Raw genomic sequence first — 27,035 nt, forward strand, 5'->3', positions numbered from 1 at the left:
TTGGAAGAAAATGTTTTCATAATGAAAGGGGGCATTTCTTTACTAGACAGACAGAGCTGTGCAGCTGCTGTTGGAAACGAGTGCAGATAACCAGCACTATTACTGTGACTCCCTGAAAGCTTGCTTGGTCACCACTGTCACCTCTTCAGGCCCTTCTCAGAGCACAATTAAGCTGGTGGCAACCAATATGATCGCCAATGGCAAGCTGGCAGGTAAGGCTCACGCTAGCTGCATCTGTTGGTGCTGCTTGGGCTGCTGAAGACATGTCTCTATCTATGCTGCAGAAGATTAGTGCTGCTTATAGGGTGGCCGCAGTTGCATACCTAGAACTTACTTTAAGCATAAAAGGAGGCGTATTAATGATTGCAGAGACTGTAGGCCTAGGTCCTGCAATCCTGAGCGAGGTGCAGCTTCCTGACCGATGCTCTGGGGTTGTTCATACTTACTACCCTGGTTGCTTGAGAGTTGTCATTGTAGAGTTCTGTTCTAATACTTCATTTTAAAATTCAGTTCAGCAGCTTCCCATAGGTCCAGGCTGAATACCTGTTTTTGAAGTAATTCAGTGTACTCACCGTTTATAAAATGTATAAGGCTAAAGTCAAACATGGTTTTACTATTTAATGATTTGTTACATAGAGCACTGCAGGGTCAGATGAGGGGACTGTTCTTCTGCCTTCCAGAGGGCGTTCAGTTACTGTGCCTGATAGACAAGGCTGCGGACGCCTGCCGCTACCTGCAGACATATGGCGAGTGGAATCGAGCCGCATGGCTTGCAAAGGTGGGCATTTCCAGAAGGTGTCCTGCTTTTTTCCTGCAAAGCTGCTCCACAATTGGCCTCCTGAAGCTCCACCTCTGGTTGAGTATTAGCTGCTGCTCCTTATTGGAAGACAGAGCTCACCTTGATAGCTGTCAGGGGAAAGCAGCCGACTCCTGTCTGCTGGGGTCTGATGCGGTTGCCCCACAGTGCTGCTCACTGCGGTTTGTGACAGACAGCAGCCTCTGGGCTGTGTAACAAAGTGAAGCCCAGTTGCTTGTTTCAGAGAAGCACACTTAACGTTGTTTCTCTGTACCGTGCGGGCCGCTTCTGTTCTAACATGGACCCCTTTCTCAGGTTCGGTTAAATCCTGAAGAGTGTGCAGATGTTCTGAAGCGCTGGGTTGACCACCTTTGTTCTCCACAAGTCAACCAGAAGTCCAAGGCCCTCCTGGTCCTCCTCTCTCTGGGTTGCTTTGTCAGCGTGGCAGAGACACTCCACAGGTATGTCATGTGAGCCCTGGCCACTCAGGCTGTGCCTGGTGAGCCACTCCGCAGGCCTCATGCTCTGATGGAGGAGGAAATACTCGGGTGGGAGCTGAGAAGGGAGTGATGCAGTTAAGGCTTGCGAAGAACTTAAAGTGGGATAGGGCATCGTTAGCCATCTGTTCTAGAGCCTGGAATATTTGCCACCAATATGTTTGCCAAACCTAAAGGGAACGTATTTTAAGAATGCAGACGTCTTCAGGCGTTAGGGAAGATTCAGCCTTGAAAGGGTAGCTGAGCAGAAGCCCCAAGGACTGGGAGGTAGAGTAGGGCGAGGTGGGGGGAACATCTCACTTTGACAGGAGACCATTGCAGGCTGAGGCAGATTCGACAGGTCACTTGCCAGCTCTGGGCAGTGGGAGCATGATCTAGAAAAGCATGTGGTCCTGAAGTGCAGTGGTTTAAACAGTCTTCTGCAGGATCCACTGTCAAGCTTGTACTTGGAGAAGTCTGCTCTCCTCTCTATATAAACCAGGACTGAGGGCTGCTGCCGTGACTCATGGAGCTCTCCCTCCACGAGAAACGTGTACAAAGCTCCAGACAGAGTGCATGCTTGGTTCTGCCCAGCTGTGGCAGATCTTGAACACTAGCTTGTCTGTTTGTTGAGAACTAACTCATTTTTGTTCTGTTGCCCAGCATGAGGTACTTCGATAGAGCTGCCTTGTTTGTGGAAGCCTGTCTCAAGTATGGTGCATTTGAAGTCAGTGAGGACACAGATATCCTTTGCAAGGACATTTGCGCTGGGTGGAGAAAAGGTGATGTGAGTGAGGTTTAGAACTATATTATATTGAGAAGGATCCATGTTGTGAGTCACCAAACCCAGAAGGAAAGGAGAAAGGGGAGGAAAAAGAATCAGAACGGGTTGCTGCTCTGCACGCTGGCTAGAGGGGAAGCAAGGGGCTGCCCAGTGAAAGAAGGGAGGTAAATGGGTTAGAAAAGCAGATGGTCTTGGTACTTTAAAATAGCATTCTTTCCAAATGAGACATTTTGTGGAATATGTTTTATATATTTACCTAGAAAATACAAGCTAAAAAATTGAAAATCCCCCACTGTACCCAGGTGAGAACGTGCACTGTACCTAGGCGAGGGCCCCCACTGTACCCAGGTGAGGACCCCCACTGTACCCAGGTGAAGACCCTGACTGTACCCAGGTGAGGACCCCCAGTGTACCCAGGTGAGAACCCTGACTGTACCCAGGTGAGGACCCCCATTGTACCCAGGTGAGGACCCCCAGTGTACCCAGGTGAGGACCCCCACTGTACCCAGGTGAGGACCCCCACTGTACCCAGGTGAGGACCCCTAGTGTACCCAGGTGAGGACCCCCACTGTACCCAGGTGAGGACCCCCAGTGTACCCAGGTGAGAACCCTGACTGTACCCAGGTGAGAACCCCCATTGTACCCAGGTGAGGACCCCGACTGTACCCAGGTGAGGACCCCCAGTGTACCCAGGTGAGAACCCCGACTGTACCCAGGTGAGGACCCCCATTGTACCCAGGTGAGGACCCCCAGTGTACCCAGGTGAGGACCCCCACTGTACCCAGGTGAGAACCCGCACTGTACCCAGGTGAGAACCCCCAGTGTACCCAGGTGAGAACCCCCGACTGTACCCAGGTGAGGACCCCCACTGTACCCAGGTGAGAACCCGCACTGTACCCAGGTGAGGACCCCCAGTGTACCCAGGTGAGCCTCTGACATGAAGTAGGACTGAGCACTTGCGATGTGGCATGCAGTCAGGAACTGGATTTCTACTAGCCATTTCTACACCACTGGGTGCTTTCTTCTTTTGAAAAGAACAAGCTTTTAGAAGTAGCCACCAAGTCCTTGTGTTTACATAACTACCTTTTCTCATTGTACTATTTTCTTGAGTACATTTGGCCCTATTTCTATATGTTGGTTTTTTAGATCTGTACATACTTACTTTTGAAAGCTAAACTAAAGCAGAATCCTTGAAAAAGTAAACTAAAGCCTAAGGTTAGACAAAGCCATAGACCTAGTCACTGGTATCAGTGTTTTCACCATGACAGAGCAGGGCCATCTGAGAAGTCAGTGCCCAGCTGTCTGGAGCCTCTTACAAACTCCTATGCTCATGGCATGCTGCTCCTCATGGCCACCAGGTCCCCTGGAGCACCTGGGCAGGGCTGCCCTCCTGGCTTTAGAGTCTGAGGAAATCCCCACCCTCCTGCTCTTTGCTTCCTTAACTGAGGGTTACAGAAGCTCATCACCTCCATCTATGCAGACTATGCCCGAAGCCTGAAGAGCCTCGGTTTTAAACAGGGAGCGGTGCATTTTGCTTCCAAAGCTGGAGCGGCTGGCAGAGATTTATTGAATGATCTTGGATCCCCCAAGGAAGAACTAACAGAAGGCTGACGTGTTCTGTGCAGGAAATCTGATGTTGGAAGCAAGGTGTGAGGGGACCTGACCTGACTGTGCTTGTGGTCACAGTCATGGTGACTGTGGAAGCCCAGACTGATGGAAGACCTGGCCCTTGTTAGCTGTGTCACCACCTTCCTGCTCAGCAACATGGGCACATCTGCACTAGGAGCCAGTTCCCTGCCCCATGTGAGCTCAGAATGGGGGGCAAAGTAGGAAAGTGTACAGTGTCTATAATTTTGTGAATACTTGTCAATTTTTGTAACTTAAAAGTTCAAGAGACTGAATTGCTGTCCTTTCTCATTAATTTAAAGATGTTTAAGAAGTCTGTAGCAAGAGATTGTGGGACTGACGGATTCTCAGATGCCTGCTGTGTGTGCCTGTGTTGATAAGCATTCTTTATGACACAGCAGGGCAGAAGCATTTGAAGAAAGCCACCACAGCACTTCCTGTCCCGTGAGAACACAGTGAGCTCCTTGCTTTAGGCATTGCTGAGTTTTGTGTTTGGGGCTCATGGTCTTCTCAGGGCACGTCTATGCTTTGTGTTTAGCATTAGTGGTCTCTGATGCTCTGAATTTTAACTCCCAGGACACATTCCAGTAACCTCATCTCTGAAGTCTCTTATATTTTCTGCCTTTGTTTTCTTCCACTAGATATAATTATTATGAATTATTGCTCAGAATTTAAACATCTGTGACTATAAAAGTGAGAAATAAAGGAAAATTCCAGCCAAGACTCTACTGTTTTGATTTTTTTTTTTTTTTTTTTTTTTTTTTTTTTTTTTTTTCTTTTTAAGATAGGGTCTTTTGGTCCCAAATAGCTAAATGAACAACAACACCTTTAACCCATAATTTATTTTTTCAGGAATGTAGAAAAATGCAACTTCAGGTCAGTGTTTACAGTTACTAGTTCCCAGCACTACTAGTTCCCAACTCGAAGTGCTTTCCAGCCCCCTCCCCCACCCCACTCCCCACTCCCGTCTTCCATTGTTGAAGTTACGGAAGTCAGGGGCACTTGAGGAAGATGATTTGGTCCAGACCCCGTGTGGCACCTTAGCGAAAAAAACAGAAACCAAAAAACAAAAACTGGATTTGAACAATGCCTGTAAATCTGAGTTGAGGTTTAAAAAAAAAAAAAAGACACATCTTAGTTATTGTTCTACATGTGTAGCTAGGGGTGCCAGCTTTCTTCCCCACGCTGTAGCATTTGAAGAAATGAAGCCCTTGGCTGGCTAGGATGGAGGCTGGAGAGGAGGCCTCTAGGGGAGGAGGTGCTGCTGGGGCAGTGTCTGTAGTAGGTGGGGGTATTGCACCCCACATCTGCCTGTTACGGCAGTTGAAGTTTTGCTGGTGTATAGTCCCGCCCCGTGCTCACTGCTGTTGGTGGTTCTGGTTGGAGGGCTGATGGGAGCACTTGGGACTGAAGGCAGATGCCTTGAAAGGCCTAAAATGTCACTACCCTGCACTCAGCAGGGCATGTCTAGGACTCTTACTCAAGGGCCAAATTAAGGCTCCAACTGACCCACTGGTGACAGATTGACGCACGGTCCCTTGTCACTGTTACAGTGAGTGTGGTAGACTCTTCCTCCAACTCCCTGTGCTCAGAGGAAGGTCAGAAGGTTCATCCCATCTGACCCTTTGCAGTCTCAAGTTCTCAAGAGAGAGGCTCTAAGAAATGTCTGTGCATGGCCTGGGCTGAGTTTTGTGTCATTTGTGACAATTCTGAGGTAAAAGGCATCAGATGATGAAAACAAAAGGCTCGGTTTCAAGAGCTATTTTGAAACATTTGAAGCATATCTGTCTGTTTTACTCCAGACACGTTCTGCTCTAAGAGCCTCCCTTCATAGCTCCCACGGGACAGGGAACTGGCTCCTGCGGATGTGCCCATGCTGCGGAGCGGGAAGGTGGTGACACAGCTAACGAGGGCCAGGTCTTCCATCAGTCTGGACTTCCACAGTCACCATGACTGACCATGAGTCTTTTGTCATTCTCCCATCATTTTTAAGCCCAGATACGTTAAGACAGAAGACAGAAATTAGTTGTGTTTAAACACAGAGCAGAGGCGTGTGTGCGCCCGTTGTGGAGAGGTCCTAGATGGAGAGGTCCCCATGCTTGATGACTGGGCCCCATATGGTCCCATGGAGCTGAACCCGCACGTAGACCAGTCAGAGCTCACAAGTCTGCAGGAAAACCAACGGGACAAGGTCAAGGAGGACACTGGCACCACACCACACAGGCACCTCGTGGAGGGGGCACGCAGACTTCTGAAGACTGATAGGGAGAGGCCTTGCACTGTTTTCTCAAGTACTGCGTTAACCTTAGTGTGCGATTACTGCCCTTCTCATTAATCTCTAATTTACCTAAGATTGAAAAGCAGAAGGCATCTGGCTTCCAGTATTTATAAACCCACCATGATGATGAATGATGTCCGACCTACCAGGGTCTTACTGACAGCCCTAAAAGTGTCTGTACTCCACCAGACACAGACACTAAGTCAAAGAATGTCTTAACTTCTTGCTTCTTTCTAGAAACACTTCAGAACTAATGTGTCTGTCTCCTGCTATCTGCAAGGAGCTTTCTTGGGTCAATACTTAAGAACTTGACTCCTTAACACATTTGATTGGCATAGCTCTGGAGTGGGCATCTCGTTTTTCAGAAACTTACTGAGCCTGAAAAGTCCAAGTTCGCATGGTTGTGGCAGAGGTACAGTCGTGATTTTTGTGGTACTTATCCCACACTTACTGTGTTATTGCTGTTATGACTTCGTTAGGGTTTCTATTGCTGTGACAAAACACCGTGTCTAAGAAGCAAGTTGTGGGAGAAAGGGTTTGCCACTTGACTGCTCATCACCAAAGGAAGTCAGGACAGGAACTCAAACAGGGCAGAGACCGTGAGGCAGGCGCTGCTGCAGAGGCCATGGAGGGCTGCTGCTTGCTGCCTTGCTCCCCATGACTTGCTCAGCCTGCCTTCTTATACAACCCGGGACCACCAGCCATAATGGGCTGAGCCCTTTAACATCAATAACTAATTAAGAAAATGCCCTCTAGCCAGATCTGATGGAGGTGTTTCTCAATTAAGGTTCCTTCCTTTCAGAGAACTCTAGTCTGTGTGTCAAGTTGACATCGGACTCGCCCGCACATGCTTCTTCATGTATGTTACTAGAAGAAGTATGTCTTAACTAGCCCTTAACACACAGCAAAGGATCTTCCCTGATCAACAGGATTTGAGTCCTGTTGATTTCTCCTTCCCAGTGCCCTTGAGGGATGTTCTTCAGTCTGAAATGTTAACTGAATGGCAGTCCTGTTCCTAGCCTTCTGGGGCTGATGCTGTGCATACCCTGTGTGCTCTCCCTTTTGAGGACTCTCAGATCCTAGTAAAAGCATGGACTCTATTACATACTTAGTGTGATGGGTTTATGGGGAATGGGGCAGAAGGGTGCTGCACTTTGGGTCAGGATTGGGATGCCCTCAATTGGCAGATGAGGGGCCACTGATGGAGGGTGGGCCCAACTGAACATACCGCTGAAAGTGGTGCATCAGGAGGTTTGGGTGCACATCTGAGACTAGCCAGCATCAGTACTTTCTTGCACTAGGTAATGAAGCCGTCCCACTTGACTGAGTTTTAATAGGTGTTCTTTGACTCTGCAGAATGTTCTAGAAAGTATACTTCCAGATGTATAATCGTATTCCAGAAGTTTCTATTTTTTTCCTGCCTGGTAATCATCCTTTTCTCATTACATTTCATTTTCTTTTGCAAATGCGCATAGTATTTTACTGAAGTAAAATACGCAGAAAATGGAGTGCCTCAGTTGTTTAACAACATGCTGTTGATGAAATGCAGAGATAGGCCCGCACTTTCAACAGATGCTTGCTTTCCTGAAATCTATAGTCAAGTATTTGTTCTTGTCTCAGTACTGTGACAAAAAAAAAAAAAAAATCTGGTAAGTAAAAAAGACAACTTATGGGAGGGAGAGTTTGGGCTCACTATCTGAAGGTACAAAGGCAGGAGGCAGGAAGTCACACTGCATCCATAGAAAGCCCCGGGTAGACAGGAAATAGACAGGAAATAGAGCCCCATTCTAAAACCTCAAGGGCTTCCCCAGTGACCCACTTCCTCTAACTAGACTCCGCCTGCCAAAGGTTCCACAACCTTCCTGCTGCCTGTGCCACAGCTAGGGACCGGGTCTGCCAACACACAAGCCGATGAGGATCACTTCATACTGAAACTAAAACATCAACTCAATTTGATTTTTCTCTAGGAATCTAGCCAGTCCTGAATCTGCCCACGAAGTCCCACAGAATATTCTCAGTGCCTCTTGTTTGAGACAGCCCAGTTCCTTCAGCAGAACTGTATCTGTCCCCTGCTAGGAATGTGCCCAGGATCCAGGGTTCCCTCTCAAAGCAGCTAGAGAGTGCATGAGGCACAGGGGCATGGCAGGACATAGGGCAGGCAAAGGGGAGGAAGTGCAGCTAAGTGTACGTACATCCTTCCTGACCCCTAATCTCAGCCTCCGAGGGGCTAAGCCTGCCCCACTTGTATTTTACTCACATAGCACTGAGGAGTAAAGAGACACTGTCCTGAAATCCTCATGCTGAGTTGCTTGGGACACCAGGCTTTCAATCCCCAAATTCAGGTGTTCTCTAGCAAACGGGAGTGGTTGGTCACAAAAGGGAATGCGAGGCCTGACACACTGACACCCAGCCCCAGCCATCTCCATCCACCCTCTCCAACTCTAACCCAGGGAGGTTTACAGGGTCTGAAATAGTGCTCTCCTTTGCTGGGATGTGGTGGCGCACGCCTTTAATCCCAGCACTCAGGAAGCAGAGACAGGGGGATCTCTGTAAGTTCAAGGCCAGCCTGCTCTACAAAGTGAGTCCAGAACAGAGAAACTCTGTCTTGGAAAAAAAACCAAACACACACACACACACACACACACACACACACACACACACACACACACACACACACACACACACACCAAAAAACAAACAAACAAAAACCCAGTGCTCTCCTTTGGGGAGGCAGTTGAGGCAGAAGCAAGACAGGAAGTCTGAAGCTAGCTGAGCCAGGTCGGGAGGGATGCTGGTCAGGTGTGTGCTGCTGGCGGGGAAAAAAGGGCTTGCAGAGCATTCCTCAAACCTTTGTGTGGCAGTGTGGACATTCCAGGACCTATTTGCAAAGCTGAACAGCTGAGACCGCTGTGGTTTGGGTGTTCTCCTTCCGTGCAGGAAACCACTGCATGCCCTCATTCTATCTTTGTCCTTGTTTTTCTTTTAAATGACTACCAGATGTTCAGGGAGAGCTGAAACAGTACCTGCTGGCTTAAAAAACCCACAATACTGTTCCTCAGGGTCGGCTCTGTTCCTTGGTCAAGGACTTTGGAAGCTTGGTTCTTTCTCCGCTACTGCAGAGTCCCTGTTTTCAATTACGAAGTCAGTGAAGGGTGGGGTGGCAAAGGGGCAGCACGGGCCATTTTCCCCTTGGATGGGGTCCCAGTGGCTGACAGTCATTCAAATCCTGGCCACAGAGATTGTTAGGCCCAGGGTCAACTTCCATGGGCAGATCTGTTTGGGGATCCTGGTAGGCATAAGCTTGGAAGACAACCTTAGCCTTACAAGGCACAGCTCAATCAGCAGACATGGGAAGGAGATGGGACCTGTGATCTATGTGGACCATATTCCATTAAATGATGCCCTTACAAGGTGAGAACATGAAGATGTGAGAAAAGGCGTGGCTATGGCAGACAGCAAGGCTCACCGTATACCGTCAGGAACCAAGCAGCACCAAGGACATCCTAAGGATCTAGGAAGAAACAGGAGCCTCTGCATGGAGCCGGGCTCTGTTCACTCCAGCTTCGGACTTCTGCCTGCAGAATGGCGAGGCTCTACGTTCTATGCATCAAGTTTGTCGCCCTTTGTGATCACGCTCTTGAAAGCCAGTCTACCTACATTGGCCCACAGCGGATACCTGGAATTCCTCAGAGCCTTCAGATGCTCTCGTCCCTGTCAGAAGAATGACAATGCAAACACTTCTGTCCTCCCCTGGCTGAGGGTGGGGGATGGCCTCTGCTTGCTCTTATTGTGATAAATGGGATTTTTCTAATATGGACCCACTTTTTTGTTGGGGGAGATGCCAAGATAGAGCATAGTGTCTTCTGCGTTCTACAACTGAATTAATGTCCCAACTACACTGTTTTTTTTTTTTTTAAGTGTGTGTGTGTATATACAAATGTATGCAGTAGCCAGAAGATGGTGTTGGGACCCCTGAGGCTGGAATCACAGGTGTCTTTGGGTTACCTGTGCTGTGAATTAAACTCCAGTCCTCTGCAAGAGGATGCTCTTAACCACCAAGCCATTTTTTTCCAGCCCATGTGTGACTTTTTTTTGGAGACAGTTTTGTTACATATACCTGGCTGGCTCCAAACTCATGGCAATCCAGCTCCCTCAGCATCCTAAGGGCTGAGATTACAGGCGTGTGTCTCCGGGACCATCCAGGAGGAAACATTTTTGACAATGAGATAGGTGGGCTGGAGGGCTGAAGTTCCAGAGGGGCGTGAGCTGACAGTCACCAGAGAGGCCACAGGAAAGGAGCCCCGCTGGATGAGCACCTGTGGTGGATGGCCCGCCTATGTGCTCCGTACAAACAGCAACCTGTGTCTGGCTTTTACACTGGGGTGGCCTCTGGCGATGGCGTCAGTTTGGACCAAAGCTTGGAGAAAGTCCTAGGCACTGCTCACCTCAGACATTCTGGAGACTCACGTACTCTCATTATTCCTCTGGGCCTTCTTTTTGGCAGTCTGCATTTGCCTGATAGACAGGAGTGAGAGGAGGAAGAACTGAGGAAGCCACTCAGTGGCCCATCTTTATTGTGCTGGGGTTTGAATGCAGGGCTTCTTATGTGCGAGACAAACTCTTACCGCTGAGCTAGAACTTTGTCTTTTTGTTTTGTTTTGCTTTGCTTTGTTTTGTTTTTCTGGCAGAGTCTCCAAACATGGCCCCGGCTGGCTGGCCTGGAACTCTCTATGTACACCAAGTTCCAACCTACGCTTTTTTAAAAAGAAAAAATATCGCTTCCTGGTAGGCCTCTGGATAAGGCAGGTTTTGCCCCAGGCTCTCCACCTTCCTTTCCCACTGCCATTTGCAACAGCCCCGCTGTGTTCTGCCAGCATTTCTCCTGTTGCCTGCTGCTGACCAGAGAATCACAGAAACCTACTGTTCCAAACTCACACCCCAGGGTCCAGTTTGTCAAAACCTCTGGAGCCATAACAGTGGCTGGGAAAAATCCAGCCTCTGGGTTTAAGCTTTCCAAACTTCTGGATCCAAGAACGCCTTTTGCCAGTGTGTGTATCCCAGTCTGTGTTCCCTGGGATCACGACACGCAGTGAGGCATTAGCAAACATTTACATGTATCATGGCCAACTAAATGTAGGAAATGCCAAAGTAGAACTCTGTAAGCTTCTTTGCAGCGGAACCTCTCAGTGCCTTTAGAATACAAATTCAGGTGCTTCCCCCAAAGAAAGCACATGATATTTCATAGTCTGAGATTCTTGGTCTATTGAGTGGGGGTTTTGTTGGTGGTGGTGGTGGTGGGTTTTGGGGGGTTCTTGGGGTTTTTTTTTGTTTGTTTGTTTGTTTGTTAGTTTTTAGTTTTAGTTTTTGGGTTCCCCCCTCTACATTCTGCCCGTTTCTGTCTTGTAATTTTCTGAACTGCCTCAGTAAAAATGCCTTTTTCTTCCTTTTCTCCTGAATGTCATGGAAACCACCTTCACTTTCTGTCTGTCTAATACCCATTGGAACAATGCAGCTTTCTCAACCAGCAGCAAGCTCAGTGGATGTTTGTTTGGTTTGGTTTGGTTTTTGAGGCAGGGTCTCATGTGTCCCAGGTTGGCTTCAAACTCACTAAGTAGAAGGCTATGTACTGCCGTGTCTGCACTGGGAATCCAACGGAGGTCCTCTGGAGGAACAGCAGTTGCTTTTAACCACTGAGCCATCTCTCCAGCCCTACAAGTTCACTTTTGAGTTGGCATAAAAGGCTTCTGGAATCCAGGGCCAGACCACTTCTCTCTTGGATGCTGTCAGACTCCCTGCCCTCATGATGGGATCATCCAGAAACACACCCGAGGTTCTGAGGAAGCAGTCAGTGGTCATGTTTTGCTCTTACTGTCCGGCACACAGAAGCTGGCGTCTGTGCGCTCAACACTTCACACCTCCAACCCCTGCTTCTAGACCAGGAGCCCACTGCTGCCCCAACACCATAGTAGAGGACCAGTCTGTGGGGGTCAAAGCCCGGCACCATCCCTTACCCCAGTCACCTGATCTTGACTCCATGAGCCAGAAAGCAGGACAAGCCCAGACCATGGCCAGCTAGAGCCTGAGGCTGGTCCAGAGAAAGAGATGCCATGTTCACTGCTTCTGCTCCACTAATTAGCATGAGGGGAATATGCCCTCTCCCTGTGCTTGTGTTGTTAGCGTTGCCCTCTCTTTCTTCCTGGAAGTTGTGTGTCTTCGACTTCCAGCCATAGCCATTTCAGGCCATTTGCAGGCATGTGTGGGTCAGTTTGAGTCCATAACTTATTCTTTGCTTTCTGTTTTGCCCTCCTTCCCCTCCTTTTGAATTTGCATTTTGTATTATCCCAATTCTCTCCTTATTGTGCTGTTGTTTCTGGTGTCCCTTTCTACCTGTCTACCTATAGCCTGTATGGTTACGCCATTTGTCCTTGGCTTATTATACTCTGATGTAAATTAGTACTGTGGCCATTTTCTAGAGAGCAGAAAGCCCCTCAGAGTAGCCTACTGTGTACCCCTCTTTTGGTTTGTGCACCATTATTTCCATGTATTGTTTTTTTTTTTTTTTCTTCTCAGCTGGACATCTGCCATGGTGCCAATATCCATTTAAACTCACCCATGTCACTCAGTGCCTGAGTGCCTAGGTGTGAGATTGTAAAGACTTATACCATTTCCAGTTTGTTTTGTGCTTGCGTTTGAAGATATGAACTCTCAATTTTCTGCTCCTTCTGCCATGCCTGCTATGACCCCCTGCCATGGTGGACTCTCTCCACTCTGGACTATAAGCCCAAATAAACAGCTTCTACCCTAAGTCTCCTCAACCATGGTATTTTACTGCAACAGGACAGTACTGGTCCACACTAGTATTTGCAAAGTAGCTTCTTAGCCCTGCTAGCTCTCTGCCGCCTTCTGAAGGGTCCACTTTAACGCTCAGCCTCTCACTCACCACTTTCAAAGCCAATAAAAGCCATTTGACCACTCCCTGCTGTGAGAGTGAAGATAACAGAGGCCCTGAGGGCACCGCTGGCCCACTGCCAAATATACGCAGCCTCCTCCTCCTTGAGGGAAGATGGCAAGGCTTCTACAGTCACACCAGAGGTTTTCACACTTCTCTACTGAGCAGGGCAAGATGCTGCATCTGAACAGGGCACCTCGAGACAGACCACATCGTTGAGGTCGACAGTTGATTTCTTCTTTAATAATTATAGTAGCTGTGGAAATAAAAACATACAGTATCAGTGTATTGTTAGCTGGGTGGCTGGGTGGCTGTGGCTTGGCTGTCTCCTGGGATAGGAAGAGTGCGTGTCAGCTCACACATCTGCTGATTGAGACTACAGTGGTCCTGACTACAGAGGAGAAGTCCTTGACAGCAGTAGCGTGCTGTTGCTTGGCATGCCGCGATTAGTCCGGCCCATGACTGGTGAGCCTGCATTGAGCACGGGCAGGTTTTTTTGGTCCAGGGTCCTGTTCTCTAGGGCACAGACTGTGGATGTTTGCACAGCATTCACAGCGAAGATGGTGTTGTAAGGACTGTAGAGGCGATTTAAAAGTCTGCAGGGGTGGGATGCAGAAATGGCTCAGTGTAAAGTGCTTGTGGGGCAACATGAGGACCCAAGCTTAGGTCACTGGAATCTACATTTCAAAACAAACACAGGTGCAGCAGTGTGCACCTGTAATCTCAGTGCTAGAGAGGCAGAGACAGAAAGATCTCCAGCATGGTGGCCAGTCAGCCCAGCGGAATGGCTAAGCTCCAAGTTCATCGAAAATTCTGTCCAAAAGAAAAATACGGTGAGGACTGACTGAAGAAGATACTTAACATCCACCTCTGGCCTCCACATGCATGCAACATATGTGTACATGTACCCATTGCCTCTGTCCTCCACACATGAGAGAGGGAGGGAGGGAGGGAAGGAGAGAGAGAGGGTTAGGGAGAAGAAAATCTGTGGGAGAGCATAGGAGTTTTGTACAAATACCAACTGTATCCTGACTGTGACACACAGGACTTCTGTGTCTTGGAATCAGTCTCTTTGAAGCCTGTGGTTCATACCTGCAGTATCACACAGAACCGTGAACTCAATTTCTGTTGCCTAATTACGGTGCACACAAAGTTTCAATGGGCCCAAACTCATCCTTTTATGGACAACTATGATCCAAAGGCTCAAAAGCCAATGAGAAAGTCGAGGGCTTGCAGAGGAGAGCAGCCCTGTGCGCAGGACATGGCAAAGGTGTTGTATCTTTTCCCTCCTTGTTTGAGTCCAGAGCTCTGGACGCTGGATGGAAGGTCAGCAACAGCCACTCTGCTCCAGCTGACAGCACAGGAAAATGGGAGACCCCGAGTGTCACATCTTTTGATCTCTCAGAGGGGCCTGAAAGTTCAAAGAATGATGTGCTGTATCAGATTTTTAAATATTGGCTTGACTAAAAAGAATCTAGTGCAAGCCAAACAAAACACACTTCAGAGCCAAGATCAGCCTTGTGTGGACAGTTTGTGTCTTCTGTGATCATAAAAGTCAGAACGCATAGGCATGAGGCTTCATCTTGAATCCCTATGCTAGTGTACTCCCAGAAGTAAAGTGTGCTAATGCTCAGCATCCTGCTGACATCCTAGGCACACATAGGCTTCCGCTCCCTGTCACCTGAACTATCTGTTCAGCTAAAGTCATGAGGGCTACAGCTTAGACTTCTGGGATCTATATAGCTTTCCCACATTAATGTAAGTAGCCTTGTTTTTTCCTTGATCTCTTTTTGTAGTCCAGGCTGGCCTCGAACTCACAGAGATCCAGCTGCCTCTGCCTCCTGAGTGCTGGGACTAAAGGTGTGTGCCACCACTGCCTGGCCCCAAATTATTTTCATATGCAGCCATAATGCAGTTTTCGTTTGTCTTTTAGTTGCTTCCCTTTCTTCCCATCAGTACGATGGTGACCAAGGGCAGCTGTGGCCCTGGTGGCTGCCTCAGTAGTCAAAGGCCACAGTAGCTAAGAGAAGAGCATCTTTCTTGCAAGATCTCCATAGACATCCTGACTCACACTTTGGACCCATCTCGGGACAAGAGATAGGACATGATTTCTGGCACGAGAAGTCCTCCTACTGCCCCTTGCTGGCTCTGTTGGACACATGCCAACTTGAAATGTATCTCTGCATCTTTTTTTCCATAGAAAGAAAAGCAAAGTTCTACGAGCAGTTTGTCATTGTCGTTGTTATTGTTGTTTCAGAACACCTAAGCAAAGCAACAGAAGGAAGGAGGGAGGGAGGCAGGCCAGCTGGCCTGGTTCTGGAGGGGCATTTTGAGGGTACCCTCCACCACAGTGGGAAGTTGAGGCAGCCTGTCACATTACATCTACAGTCAAGAGACAGAAAGCCGAATGCTGGCGTTCAGCTCGCTGTCTTTCCATTCAGCTCAGGACCCCAGCCTCACAGTTAGCAGGGGAGTCTTTCCTCCCTAACTAGCCCTGTCTAGAAACTTCCTCGTGGACACGTCCAGACATTTTCCTAGGCATTCTAGATCCCATGAGCTGCTGGTTGGTGCTAGCGCGTTCACACAGCCAGTAAAGCAGGGCTTTCTGGTTGTTCTTGTGTGCCTGTGCATCTCTGTGAGTGCTTAAACGTGTGCTCTGTTGTTCTAGAAAGCGCTGGCCTCAGGTGATTCAAGTAACCCTGGAGTCCTCAGCCTCAGCCTCAGGGCAAGCTCCCTCCTTAATCCTTTCCCTTCATGTGTCACCAGAGCTGAGCCCTGGGGCTAGGTTTATTCTAGAACATGGAGCTTGCACATGACCTGGGTGCTTACTATCATCGAGTGTATGCAGGATACTTTCAAGTCCCGTGTGGTGGCTTCTACCTACAACTCCTGCATTAGGCTGGAGGCTGGAAACTGAGGCTGGAGGATTATTGTGAGTTTGAAACCATCCTAGGCTATATAGAGTGAGTTCCAGGTCAACCTGGGCCACTGAGTGGGATAAAAAAGGGGGTGGGAATGGGTCATTGATCCTTGTTGTTGGTGTCAATCCCTTACACAGCTAGTCTGCTAGGCAGCAAGAGCCACGGCCTTGTCCCATTGCTCCCTTTTAGGGCCCTAGATCGCTCTGGACAACTCAGTGTCCACACACTGTCTCCTCGATCCCTTTGGGTTATGCTCTACCCACGTAGAAACCCTTGTCTTCTTTCCTTCTGCTCCAAGGGTCCAAGTGTCCAAGTCCCAAGAGGGTTAGTGAAAAATATTTCTGGGTGTGTCTGTTGACGACGAGCCCTGAATGTGTGTAGGTAGCACCATCCTGCAGGCAGGGGATCAGAAGAAATAAAGGGGAAGGAAGAAGGAAGTTGCTTGGATGGTGTTCTCTCTCTCTCTCTCTCTCTCTCTCTCTCTCTCTCTCTCCTCTCCACTCTCTCCCTCTCTCTCTCTCTCTCTCTCTCTCTCTCTCTCTCTCTCTCTCTCTCTCTCTCTCTCTGCTCCCTGAGCACCGTAAGGTGAGCAGCCCCTGCCACACTCACCTGCTGCCACGATATTCTGCCTCACCTGATGCCTTAAGCAATGGATCCAGCCAGCCTTCGGCTGAAACCTCAGAACTGTGAGCCAGAACAAACACTTCCTTTACCTGATTGTCAGGAATTATTTTTCACAGTGACAAAAACACAAAAATAAAGTTTAATAATATCACCACTGCTGGGAGTGCTGGTGCATGCCTTTAATCCCAGCACTCAGGAAACAGAGGCAGATGGATGTCTGAGTTCAAGGCCAGCCTGGTCTACAGAATGAGTCCTGGATAGCCAAGACTACATAGAGAAATCCTGTCTTGGGGGAGAAAAAGAATATCACCACTGCCTTCTTAAAGTGGCCATATTATTATTAAGAAAAGTCTCTTCCAGGGATCTTGTAGACCTCAAAGTACATTTAAGGGCATAGAATAGCCCAAAGGGACAGAAGTGAAATGGGCACTAGTGTCCAGTCCCTGGTCTTCCTTCCCTTTCCTTCCTTGCTTTGAATGAAAATGGTGCCAAAAGCCCATGGAGGGTAGCATTATTGAGAGGTGTGGCCTTGTTGGAGGAAGTGTGTCACCAAGGGCAGACTTCAGACACTGAAGCCAGGCCGTGTGTGTCTCAGTCTCTTCCTGCTGCCCATGGATCAAGATGTATTACTCTTGACTCCCCCTCCAGCACTGTGTCTGCCTGCATGCCACCACTTCTCTTCCTGCTGTGACAGTAATGGACCAAACCTCTGAACTGTAAGCCAGGCCCTAATTAAATGCTTTCCTTTATAAGAGCTGCCGTGGTCGTGGTGTCTCTTTGCAGCAATAGACACCCTAACACTTGCTTATTCATGTGTACTGTCTAGTTAATGGCTCAACCAATAGCCTGCCCTATCCAGGCACTAGAAGCATCTTTCTGCCCCTAACTAGTATTTCTATCACTATCACTACTGCCTCCTTCTCCCCCTCCTCCCTAAGTGTGGTCTGCATATGGAGCTTGGGGTCCTCATGTTGGCACAGAAGACACTTTGCTGCCTGAGCTGTCTCTTGAGATCTGTGTAAAGTCTATCAGCTCATCACCCAATCTCTGGTTGTAAGAGACTGCTTCCACGTCCTCAGCCACTGCACAGTGCCCTCCCACGGCTGCATCTCATCTGGAAAGGATGGGCACTGGGGAGTCCTCATGCTGGCTATAACCCACTAACTGCTCATGTCCTCCTACATGTCAGAGCACAGAGAAAAATTGCCCCACACATCACAGTCACCTTCCCCTGGGCTAGCATCCCGGTGAGGGGCACGTCTATCAAGTTCCTGAGTGAAATGTTGCTTCTGGTACAGGGGTAACTGCGTTAGCTGATGGGGAGGCAGGCTTGGGGCTGATTCTGTGTGGCCTGGGGGAAGCTCCTGCCATTCGGAACATCAGGTTGCCCATCTCTCTCTCTGCGGGCTGCGGCTCTGTCTGAGAATCATGGCGCTTGTGCCCTCGTGTCCCAGCCAGCCATGGCCAGCAGAGGGCAGCAGAGATCGGAACATGGAGTTAAATCACTCTACGCTTCCCAGAAAGAGAGCTCAGCTCCACTAAATCTCTCTTCTTGGTACCCCTGCTGGCTGGCTCAGCACTCCAGAGCCATCAGCGAAAGGAGCAAGACATTCCTCGATCTCCACTTGCTTTCTTTTGTAACTAGAGAAGCCTTCCACGGATCTTCCTTTCCTGAGTTAGTTTTAAGTCAATTCTGTAGCCCCTTTACCTACATGGCAACAAAGGCCTGGGGAAGGAAGGCATTGCCTGTGGTCACTGGCTGGTGGCAGCTCAGGACAGGGCACAGAACTCCTTATTCACTTCCTGCCGTAAGAGTGAAGTGGGCCAGTACCTAGGGGCAGGGCTTCCTTTTGTGGGAACTTAGGGGGGCATGGGCAGATTTTGGGATATATGAAGGGCAGCAGGGAGCTCCCACATGGGTCAGGAATTCCGATTCCTCTCCACGGGCAGCTGGGAAAAGAGCCTGTTGCAGATCCATTTGGTAGGTGGTCCCCAGCCATGCCTTGACAGCCCATCTGTCTCTGCATCTCTCCTGGAGTCAGGGTCTCCATACCCAAGTCTGTAGTCAGAAGGGTAAAGCATACAGCTTCCTAAATGCCACCTGCAGCCCCACACTGCTGGTCTCAATGGCACTGGAATCTATACATTACAGTCCCCTGAGACACAAGGATGTGACCTCAGGTGTGTGAGTGTGTGCATGCTTGTATGTGCATGCGTGGGTCTGCATGTAATAGTGTGCATGCATGCATGTGTGCGTGTGTCCATCAGGCTCTACTACCCAACTTCTGCACACCCCCGGTGCTGGCTAATCCTCATTGTTAACTGGATTTGAAATCACTTGGGAGCCACAGCCCTTGGGTGGGACTCAGGAGAGTTTTAGCAGAGACGGGAAGATCCATTTTGAGAGCAGGTGGCACCATCCCATAGACTGACATCTCAGACAAGGTCACACAGAGAAGGCAAGCTGAGCACCAGCATGCTCCTCTCCATTTCCTTGCCATGGCAACATGACACCCTCCTCTCTCTCTTACACATCTTGCCCATGGTGAAGGACTGTATCCTCTCAAACTGTGAGTCAGAAACAAACCTTCCTCTTGCTTCCGTAAGTCGCTCTCTCATGTGTCGGCAGTGTGCAGCCTCCGGCCTGCCACCACGGTCAGGCTTACAGTAGGCTGACTGTCACCTGCAGGACATTGAAGGGGGTCAGGGAGAGAGAGGCACACAGTCCTGAGGTTATATAAGTGCTCATGCAAGCTCCAAGTTCAAGGACGCATTCTGGTCTGCACATGCCCACAGACGGGCAAGGCCCCCCGGGGAAACAGCACAGTCCCTACCTACCACTCTTTGCAGCTCTGCTGATTCCACCAGTCCTAAGATCGACTGACTAGGCACTGATAGCTGTAACTCTTGCAGGATTCTACCAGCCGACCACAGGGACTCCACTTCGATCAGGTGTGCTGCCATGCAGCTGGGGCTCACACCTGCGACCTGGAACACAGGAGTATGGGACTGCCCCCGATTACTTCAGGCCGAGGCTCCATTCTCTCACCCAGGGCACATAGAGTGTTCGGGGACAGTCATCCCCTGGGCCTTGGCAGGTGTCTAGAAAGGGTACAGGTGGGGAAGAGACACTCATCACCCACCCAGCGGCTGTGACTTTGGCCTCCCTCCAGTCAGACAGCAGCAGTTTGGGGCCCAGTGGTTTGCTCGGAGATGAGACATGAGGGAGAACTCATTATAAAGTGTGTTGGGGTGGGGGGGGGGATGGGGGTAAGGGGGATGTATGGCATAGGAAATCTGCTCAAATGGCATTTTCTGGGCCCAATGCCACCCTTTCGAATCAGTGGGGGCAGGAATCTACAATTTAGCAACCCCACTCCCATGTGCAACTTCCATTGTTATGCTATGTGCAAGAAACACAATTTAGAAACAATCTTTTACTCTTGCAATAGACAGATATTTACAAAGCGCTTTCTCCCTTGGCACTGTTCCACTCCCGTCCCTGCGCCACTGTGGCTCTGAGGCAGCTCTCCCAGGCAGCTTCTCAGAATCCTTCCTCAGGCCTCAACTCCACTTTCACTTCTTCTTTGGAGTCATGTTTTTCCAAAATGGCTCCAGGTTCCCTCTACCACAATCCCTTCTTGGATCTTTTCCTATAAACACGCACGTGCTTCATTGTGCTTTTGATTTACTCCTGTCAGCCCCCCCCCCCTCCCCAGCACTCCTCTCTCATAGAAGCTGTAAGGCTACAGCCTGTGGTGCTGAGATTTCTGTGTATCCTCAAGGCTGCTAGGGTGTAGCATGCACAAGAAATGCACGTGGAATAATAAGAGAGGGCCTCTCTCACCACAAGGTGGCTGATTTTTCTCTTCCTACCATGGGACAATGGGGCAGGCACCTGTTGGAGGAAGAGAGTATTTGAGAGGAAGGGGTCAGTGGGGGGAAGCCTTGAAGCTCATAGACCTGGCAAGGTGGACTGCCCACCCCTGTCTATGAAAAGAGAAGCCCCCAGGAAAGTCAGACATGTCTCCCACCTAAAGCAGCCTCTCTGATGAGAAAGGACCAGTCTGGAAAGCAGCGTGCTTCCTGGAGCCGCATCTGTCTGGACAGGTAGAAGGGAGGCCCCTGTGGGTTCCTGGAACCTCCTCAGAGCATGCTTGTGTGTACTTGTTCTGCTGGCAGGCCATGAATTGTTTGGGGGCTGTCTTGTTAGGAGATTAAGTTTTCTTTTTAAAAAGCAGAAAGAAAAAAAAAAAAAAAAGGAATCTCTAGCAGGGGCCTGAGTAGAGCTGACCTCTGAGGAGGAGATGGCGGCAGAGGCTGACTGGCACGGCGTTTGTCTAATTAATCTTCTTGTCAACAGAGTTGTTCTTTGCCTGTGCCAGCCCTGACATCATCCTGCAAGCTTGTCACACCGGTTCTTACCCAGCTACAAAGGCTGCCTCTCATTGCTCCCTGCTCTCAACAACCACCCCAGAACGGCCTGTGGTACGGTGGTATGGCACTATGGCTGGTCTGGAACTCTGCAGAGGAGACAAGAAGGACCGTCCCCAGCCTCTGACTCAAAGGGGCCGTGGAGATCACAGGTGGTAGGAAAGCTGGCAGAGAGCATGGAGGTGAGGGGCACTTCAGACTGGAAGGAGCTTGGTCCCCACATGTGCTGGCCTTCTGGCAGGGTTAAACTCCCGGAGAGGGCCAGAACTCAGTGGTACAAAGCACGTGGGCTTGACTGGGTTACCCCAAAAGTAGCTGTAGAAAATGTGGGTGGTAAAGGTGTAACATATGCCTTTAAGGGCCCAAGTAGGGATGTCAGTGAAGCTGACCCAAGCTTCCCTGACTGGGGACACTGATCACTGTGTGAACCTAGGGCCTTTAATTCAGGACTCAGACTTACAGAAAGTGTGTAGCATTTGCATGCTGAAGGAGGCCCCCTGGGTGGCCGTATTGTACCTCTGTAGGGACTTCTCGAAGTCAAATTCAGCCACACAAGCCCTCCTTTTTGGTGTCAGTGTCAAGTGTCTAACCTGATGTCTAACTAGATGTCCAGACACAAAGAAGCACCACTTCCAACCTGTGTGTGCGCCTGCTCATTTTACCAGTTAGAGACGGTACAGTAGCAAGGTTTCCTGCTCCTCCTCCTCCCTACCCCTCCCCTCCTCTCCTTCCCTTCTCCCTTCTCCCCCCTCCCCCACCCTCTACCGGTCTGGGAATTGAGTCCAGGGACTCCTGCATTAGATCAACAGTCTATCACTGAAATACATCCCAAGGCCCCTTTGCACTTTCCTTTTGTGACAGAGTCCCTAGATTGCCTGAACCTGCACTATTCCTACCTTGGCTTCCCTCATGCCTGGGATGTCAAGCCTGCGCCACCATGCCTGTTCCACCAGGCTTCTTAGACAGAAGACCAGGGAAGAGGCTCTGCAAACTTGCACAGAGAAGCACTGACATCATTATTTTTCACTCACCTCTAACTGCAGTTTAGCAGTTGATTCAATTACAAATCTAGGCAGAGTGCCCTGGAGTATTAGCAGCGCCTGAGATGTTTTCTTTTCCTCCAACAGAAACCCTAGCTACTTTCATGGCATATTACAGTTGAAGCACTTATCACAAAATATCATCTGGACTCATCGCTATTTTGAGACGACTGCAGTTAACAGACCCACTCTTCAGATCTCATTAACTCATAGTCTAAAAAAGCACGTATGTGACTACTACACAATTTAAAAACATTTGAAGACTGGGCTCCATAATGTGGGTGCACTTTGCCTTCCTCCTGCCTCTAAAACGCTTTTTTGCAAACATTCGCATAACTCGCGGCGTCTCCAGATTGGCAAGGGGGAATCGTCTAACAGCATACTATCTCCTGCCCTGTCCTCAGCTCACACCTCCCGACCTGACTGACACGCAGCAGGCGCTCTGTACAGTTTGTTGATTGAATAAATGAATAAATTCTAGTGCCTCAGGCCGCCTTTGTTCTGGGTCAGGGGACCATGTGTCTTTGAAGGAGTGGCCGTTTCTAGGCACCCTTGACAACTGAGGTGCAGCATCGTAGAGACGCAGCATCCAGCTCCAGAACCCAGGCCTGATAGAAGCTGTCTACTAAACACCATCTAACTGGACCATTTCCTTGACTGATGCAGCCACCCAAGGCCTCCAACTTCCTGAACTGCAGACTGGGGCCTCAACAGGGGCATCAACAGGATGTCTCTGTAACCCAGGCTCATCTATCTGGTCTCATCTACCCTGGGAAGATCAGAGGCGCGGCCCTAATGTACTGCCCGTTCTGACCACGAGATGGCGCCGTATGCCGGTCGAAGACCCTCGAGCTGCCCAGCGAGCTGGATCTCTGGGAACCAGGCTTCGGACTTGTGGCTTTGGTGGAGTAGGGTTCAGTTTCCACCTCTGTGGCCACAGGGTCATGGCCTAGGGCCTCCCTGCACCCCCACTGTGGTTAATCAGCATCTGGTCAGTTATCCATCACTGTTACTCATCCTCTCCAGAGGAGAGGTCAGAGATGCCCTAGGGTGAAACCACAGGATTCCCCACTTTGCGATTTGAATTCAATACCCAACACTTCTTATTTCCTTACATTGGGGTTTGCCATAGGGCCGCGTGCCAGGTGATGACCACCGGATGGACTTGAGTTCTAATTCAGTCCTGTCTTGCTGACATCATTCTGTCTTTTGTGGAGGTGGGGGTCAGGGAGAAGGTGGGTAAAAATGTCCTGTGGAGCCCACAGGTTTGAAGGAGCCAAGAAGCTTCTGCAGACCAAGAACGCCTTAGCTGGCACATGCCAAATGCTCCAGGTGAGTACTGATTTCCACAATGCCAGCCTCACTGTCCGTCACCTAGAAAGGGCAATGTGCGCCCCCCCCCCCCTCCCCTGCCCTTTGTTCATAGGATTTATGGAACGGGACACCTGCATTGCTGATCCCAGCCTGGTACTATGTAAATGGCCAAACGCCAGCCCCTGTACTGTTTATCCTGCAGAGGGACCCGGATGGGCAGTTGAACACCATGGCCTCCTGCTGCTCTGTGTCTCTATCCCATGTCTCAGAGGACTATGGCAGGGGGAGTGGGGGGAGGGTCCCGTGCTGGACCAGCACCTTCTAGATGAAACCTGAGCGCCCTCCTTAGGTTGGTGGTGAACACTCACCCTTAATTCCATTACAAAGTGACGAGTTCACCTCGGAAAGGCAAAGCCTGGATTCCAGCTGAAACAGTTTAGTTGGCTTGCAGAGAGCACAGGGCCAGCTCCACTCCCCCACTCCCCCACTCCTCCACTCCCCCACTCCCCCACTCCCCTACTCCCCCACTCCCCCACTCCCCCACTCTCCCACTCCTCCACTCCCCCACTCCCCCCACTCCTCCACTCCCCCCTCCCCACTCCCCCACTCTTCCACTCCCCCCTCCCCCACTCCCCCACTCCCCCACTCCCCCACTCCCCCACTCCCCCACTCCTCCACTCCCCCACTCCCCCACTCCCCCACTCCCCCACTCCCTCACTCCCCCATTCGCCCACTCCCCCACTCACCCACTCACCCACTCGCCCACTCCTCCACTCCCCCACTCCCCTACTCCCCCACTCCTCCTCTCCACCTACTCCCCCACTCACCCACTCCCCCACTCCTCCACTCCCCCACTCCCCCACTTCTCCAGCACCTTCAGTCTGGATCCCTGTCATGTCCCTGGTGTGCCTGCTTCCTAGCCTTACCTGTGCCAGGGTCTCTGGCCACCGGGGTGTGAAGGCTTCAGGCAGGTCTCTGTGGGCTGGTCACGGGCCAGGGTGCCCACAATTAAGAGACTCATCATGAAAGTGGATTCCTGTGGTTCTCAACCCCGGGCAGGATTCCCTGGGTGTCTGGGGACAATGGAAGGCTGAGGGATCCTGAAAGAGCCAGTGTTACTGTTTCAAGTGTTATCAGTGTAATGAAGTGCTTACAAAGTGTTAAATGCGTGCTGGTGAAATCGCAGCATCTGGGCCCCCATTTTTTTTTTAATTTGTAGACTTCAAGCTGAGCTCTTAGCGTTTGAAAAATGCCAATTAATGCCATAAAATTAGAATTTCTAATGAGGACCTAGGAGACTCTGTAGTCTTACCTGAGCTATTCCAAAATGTGCCAGAGACACACAGACAAGCGCATGCAATGCAGAGATTCCAGCCATTACTGTTGTTACTTGAACATAAGAGGAGGCTATTTGGGAAGATGGGCACTGTTCTCTGTGCCTGAGGAATATTCGATGTGCTTTGGTGAGGAAATCTTCAGAGTCACCCTTGAATGGAAGGGAGCTGGACCTGGGGGTGGAGGTGGCTGGAAATGCTAGGATTGCTCACTCTCCCCGCAAGAGCTTGCGGTCTCTCTTACTTGTGTAAGGTCAGTCCTGCTCATCGGCAGCCACGCCCCTTGCCTCAGAAGCTCAGCAGAGTTGTTCACTTGACAGCAGCATTCCAAAGCAAACTTTTCAGGTTCCCACGGAGCAAGTGTTTTAAATCAGTCAGAATTAAACTAATGAGAGGGAGGGACAGAAGGGAGGGAAAGGAGGGAGGGAAGGGATCCTCAACTTTCTTCTTGTCTCGTACCGACATTGCTTTTCACCTGCTTCATGCATGGAGGATGCTCTTATCTCCGTCTTGAAGGGGCTGCTCACAAGGCAAGATGGCCCAGCAAACGCACAGGTGTCTGGATGTGACGCTATTGAAGAGCTCTGACAAGCACTCTTGGAGGGGAAACAAAGGCAGGCCAGAAGGATCTGGATGGAGCTGCCTGGAGCCTGACTTGGAGCTTAGGAGGGTTCCCATGACAGAAGCTTCATTTCACAGATGGCATGCCAGCAGTGAGTGGAGTCCATTCCTAGTCAGCCTGACAGGTCTTCAATGAACAACTGCTTGTCTCACTTATGGGCATTCCCCTGCCTGGGCACAGTGACGATGACTACATGAAGACCAATACTTTCAGGCCAGTAGCAAAGCATCCGCTTTTTAAAAAAAAGAACGACAGCACAAATTACTTATGGACCAAGGTGGCCTTACAAGGCTGGGTCTCCTCCTTCCCTCTGCTCTTGCTGCCTTCTCCACGGCAAAGCACCAGGCCAGGAGTAGCAGGGGCAGAAATCAAAGGAAGAGTTCCTGGGAGGCACTGTAAGACAAGCCGCCTGCCTTGGGTCAACAAGAACTATATACAGAGCAGGCCTGTAGGAGCCCAGAATCTTCCTTTTAAGAAATTTCTGGTAGCTTGATCCATCCCAGAATATTTTGAGAGAGCATGTTTAAAGTATTCTATCACTGGGCATGGGGGGGGGAGGGGCTGGAGGTGGAGGGTAGAAAGAAGAGGTATTGAAAAGCATTGATGCCAAAAGAAACCACGAACAGATGGTCCAATAGAAGCAAACGTCTCAGACACAGAGATGATGGAGAAAAATTAGTACGTGGTAAAGATCCACAGAGAGCAGGAGATTAGGAAATAAGCGATCTGAGGACCAGCCATGTGGGAAAAATTAGTGATAATCCCTAGCTTTCTCCATGTATCAGAATAAATTCCACATACATTTAACATCAGGTACGCCTCGACTCCTGGGGCAAGGACGCTTAGACAGAAAGGCTTAGAAATAGGTCTAAAAGTAAAAGAATTGGGGGGTTTGGCTATAGAAATACTGACACTATGAGGTAGCAGTCATGGTGAGAAGATATCTGTGATAAATGTCACAAAATGGGGGGGGGGGCAGCAGGGTGGCTCAGTGGGAGAAGGCACCTGCCATGCAAGCCGGACGGTCTGAGTTTGATTCCTACAAGCCTGCAGTAGACATGGAAGGGACAGAGGGAACTCCACATCATTGTCCTCTGCCCGCCCCCACACATCGTGGGATGTATCCTTCCTCCAGAGCCACATCCTAATATTTTTTAATTTAAAAATATTATGAGCCATCTTGTTTTTAAGTGAAAGGTTATTACGAGACAAGAAAAGAGCTGTCACAGTAGTGATGGGGGAAAGCATGGGTGATAACAAAAATACAAACCTGGAAGTAATGTGTACAAGCCATTAAACCTGTTAATTAAAATTATAAATCAAAGCCAGGTATAGTAACGCATTGCTTGTACTCCCATCTGGGAGGATGAGTCAGGGGAGTGGAAAGTTCAAGGGCAGCCTGGCCTACACAGCAAGACCCTGTTTCAAGACACACACACACACACACACACACACACACACACACACACACACACACACACACACACACATTCATATGAATGCATAATAAAAGTATAAATGAACATTCAGTCCATCCATCAGATCTCTGTAAAATATCCACTCTTATCCATTGCTGGCGGCCTCTTCCTTCTTTCAGGACGTTCATTATACACATAAATGCTGCTCTTGGATCCGAGCTCCCTCCTCCTTTATCCTCTTCTGTCCTTCTGTTCAGGTCTGAACTGAACTAGGGTTACCTGCATGAGCACAGATGTGAGGTCATTTACCTGAGCAAGATCAATGTACAGTGGGTACACCGCAGAGGAATATGACGTCCCCCCGCTTAGGTCACCAGGGGGAAACAGTTGACCCATCTCTTCAAAACCGCTTAACAGAA

General features: G+C 49.7%; 1 protein-coding gene across 1 annotated transcript in view; it reads left to right on the plus strand.

The window, feature by feature from the left end:
* Window positions 1–3,867, plus strand: part of Wdr11 (WD repeat domain 11) — a 42,123-nt gene extending 38,256 nt beyond the window's left edge. Inside the window, exons 25-29 of the mRNA XM_051145404.1 lie at window positions 47–212; window positions 681–778; window positions 1,112–1,257; window positions 1,936–2,015; window positions 3,510–3,867. Coding sequence (XP_051001361.1) covers window positions 47–212; window positions 681–778; window positions 1,112–1,257; window positions 1,936–2,015; window positions 3,510–3,667 — 648 coding nt within the window. The 3' untranslated portion in view covers window positions 3,668–3,867. The remainder of the gene's footprint in view (window positions 1–46; window positions 213–680; window positions 779–1,111; window positions 1,258–1,935; window positions 2,016–3,509) is intronic.
* Window positions 3,868–27,035: the final 23,168 nt, after the last annotated feature.

Source organism: Acomys russatus, chromosome 5 (genome assembly GCF_903995435.1).
Source record: "Acomys russatus chromosome 5, mAcoRus1.1, whole genome shotgun sequence".
In the NCBI taxonomy this organism is placed as follows: Eukaryota; Metazoa; Chordata; class Mammalia; order Rodentia; family Muridae; genus Acomys; species Acomys russatus.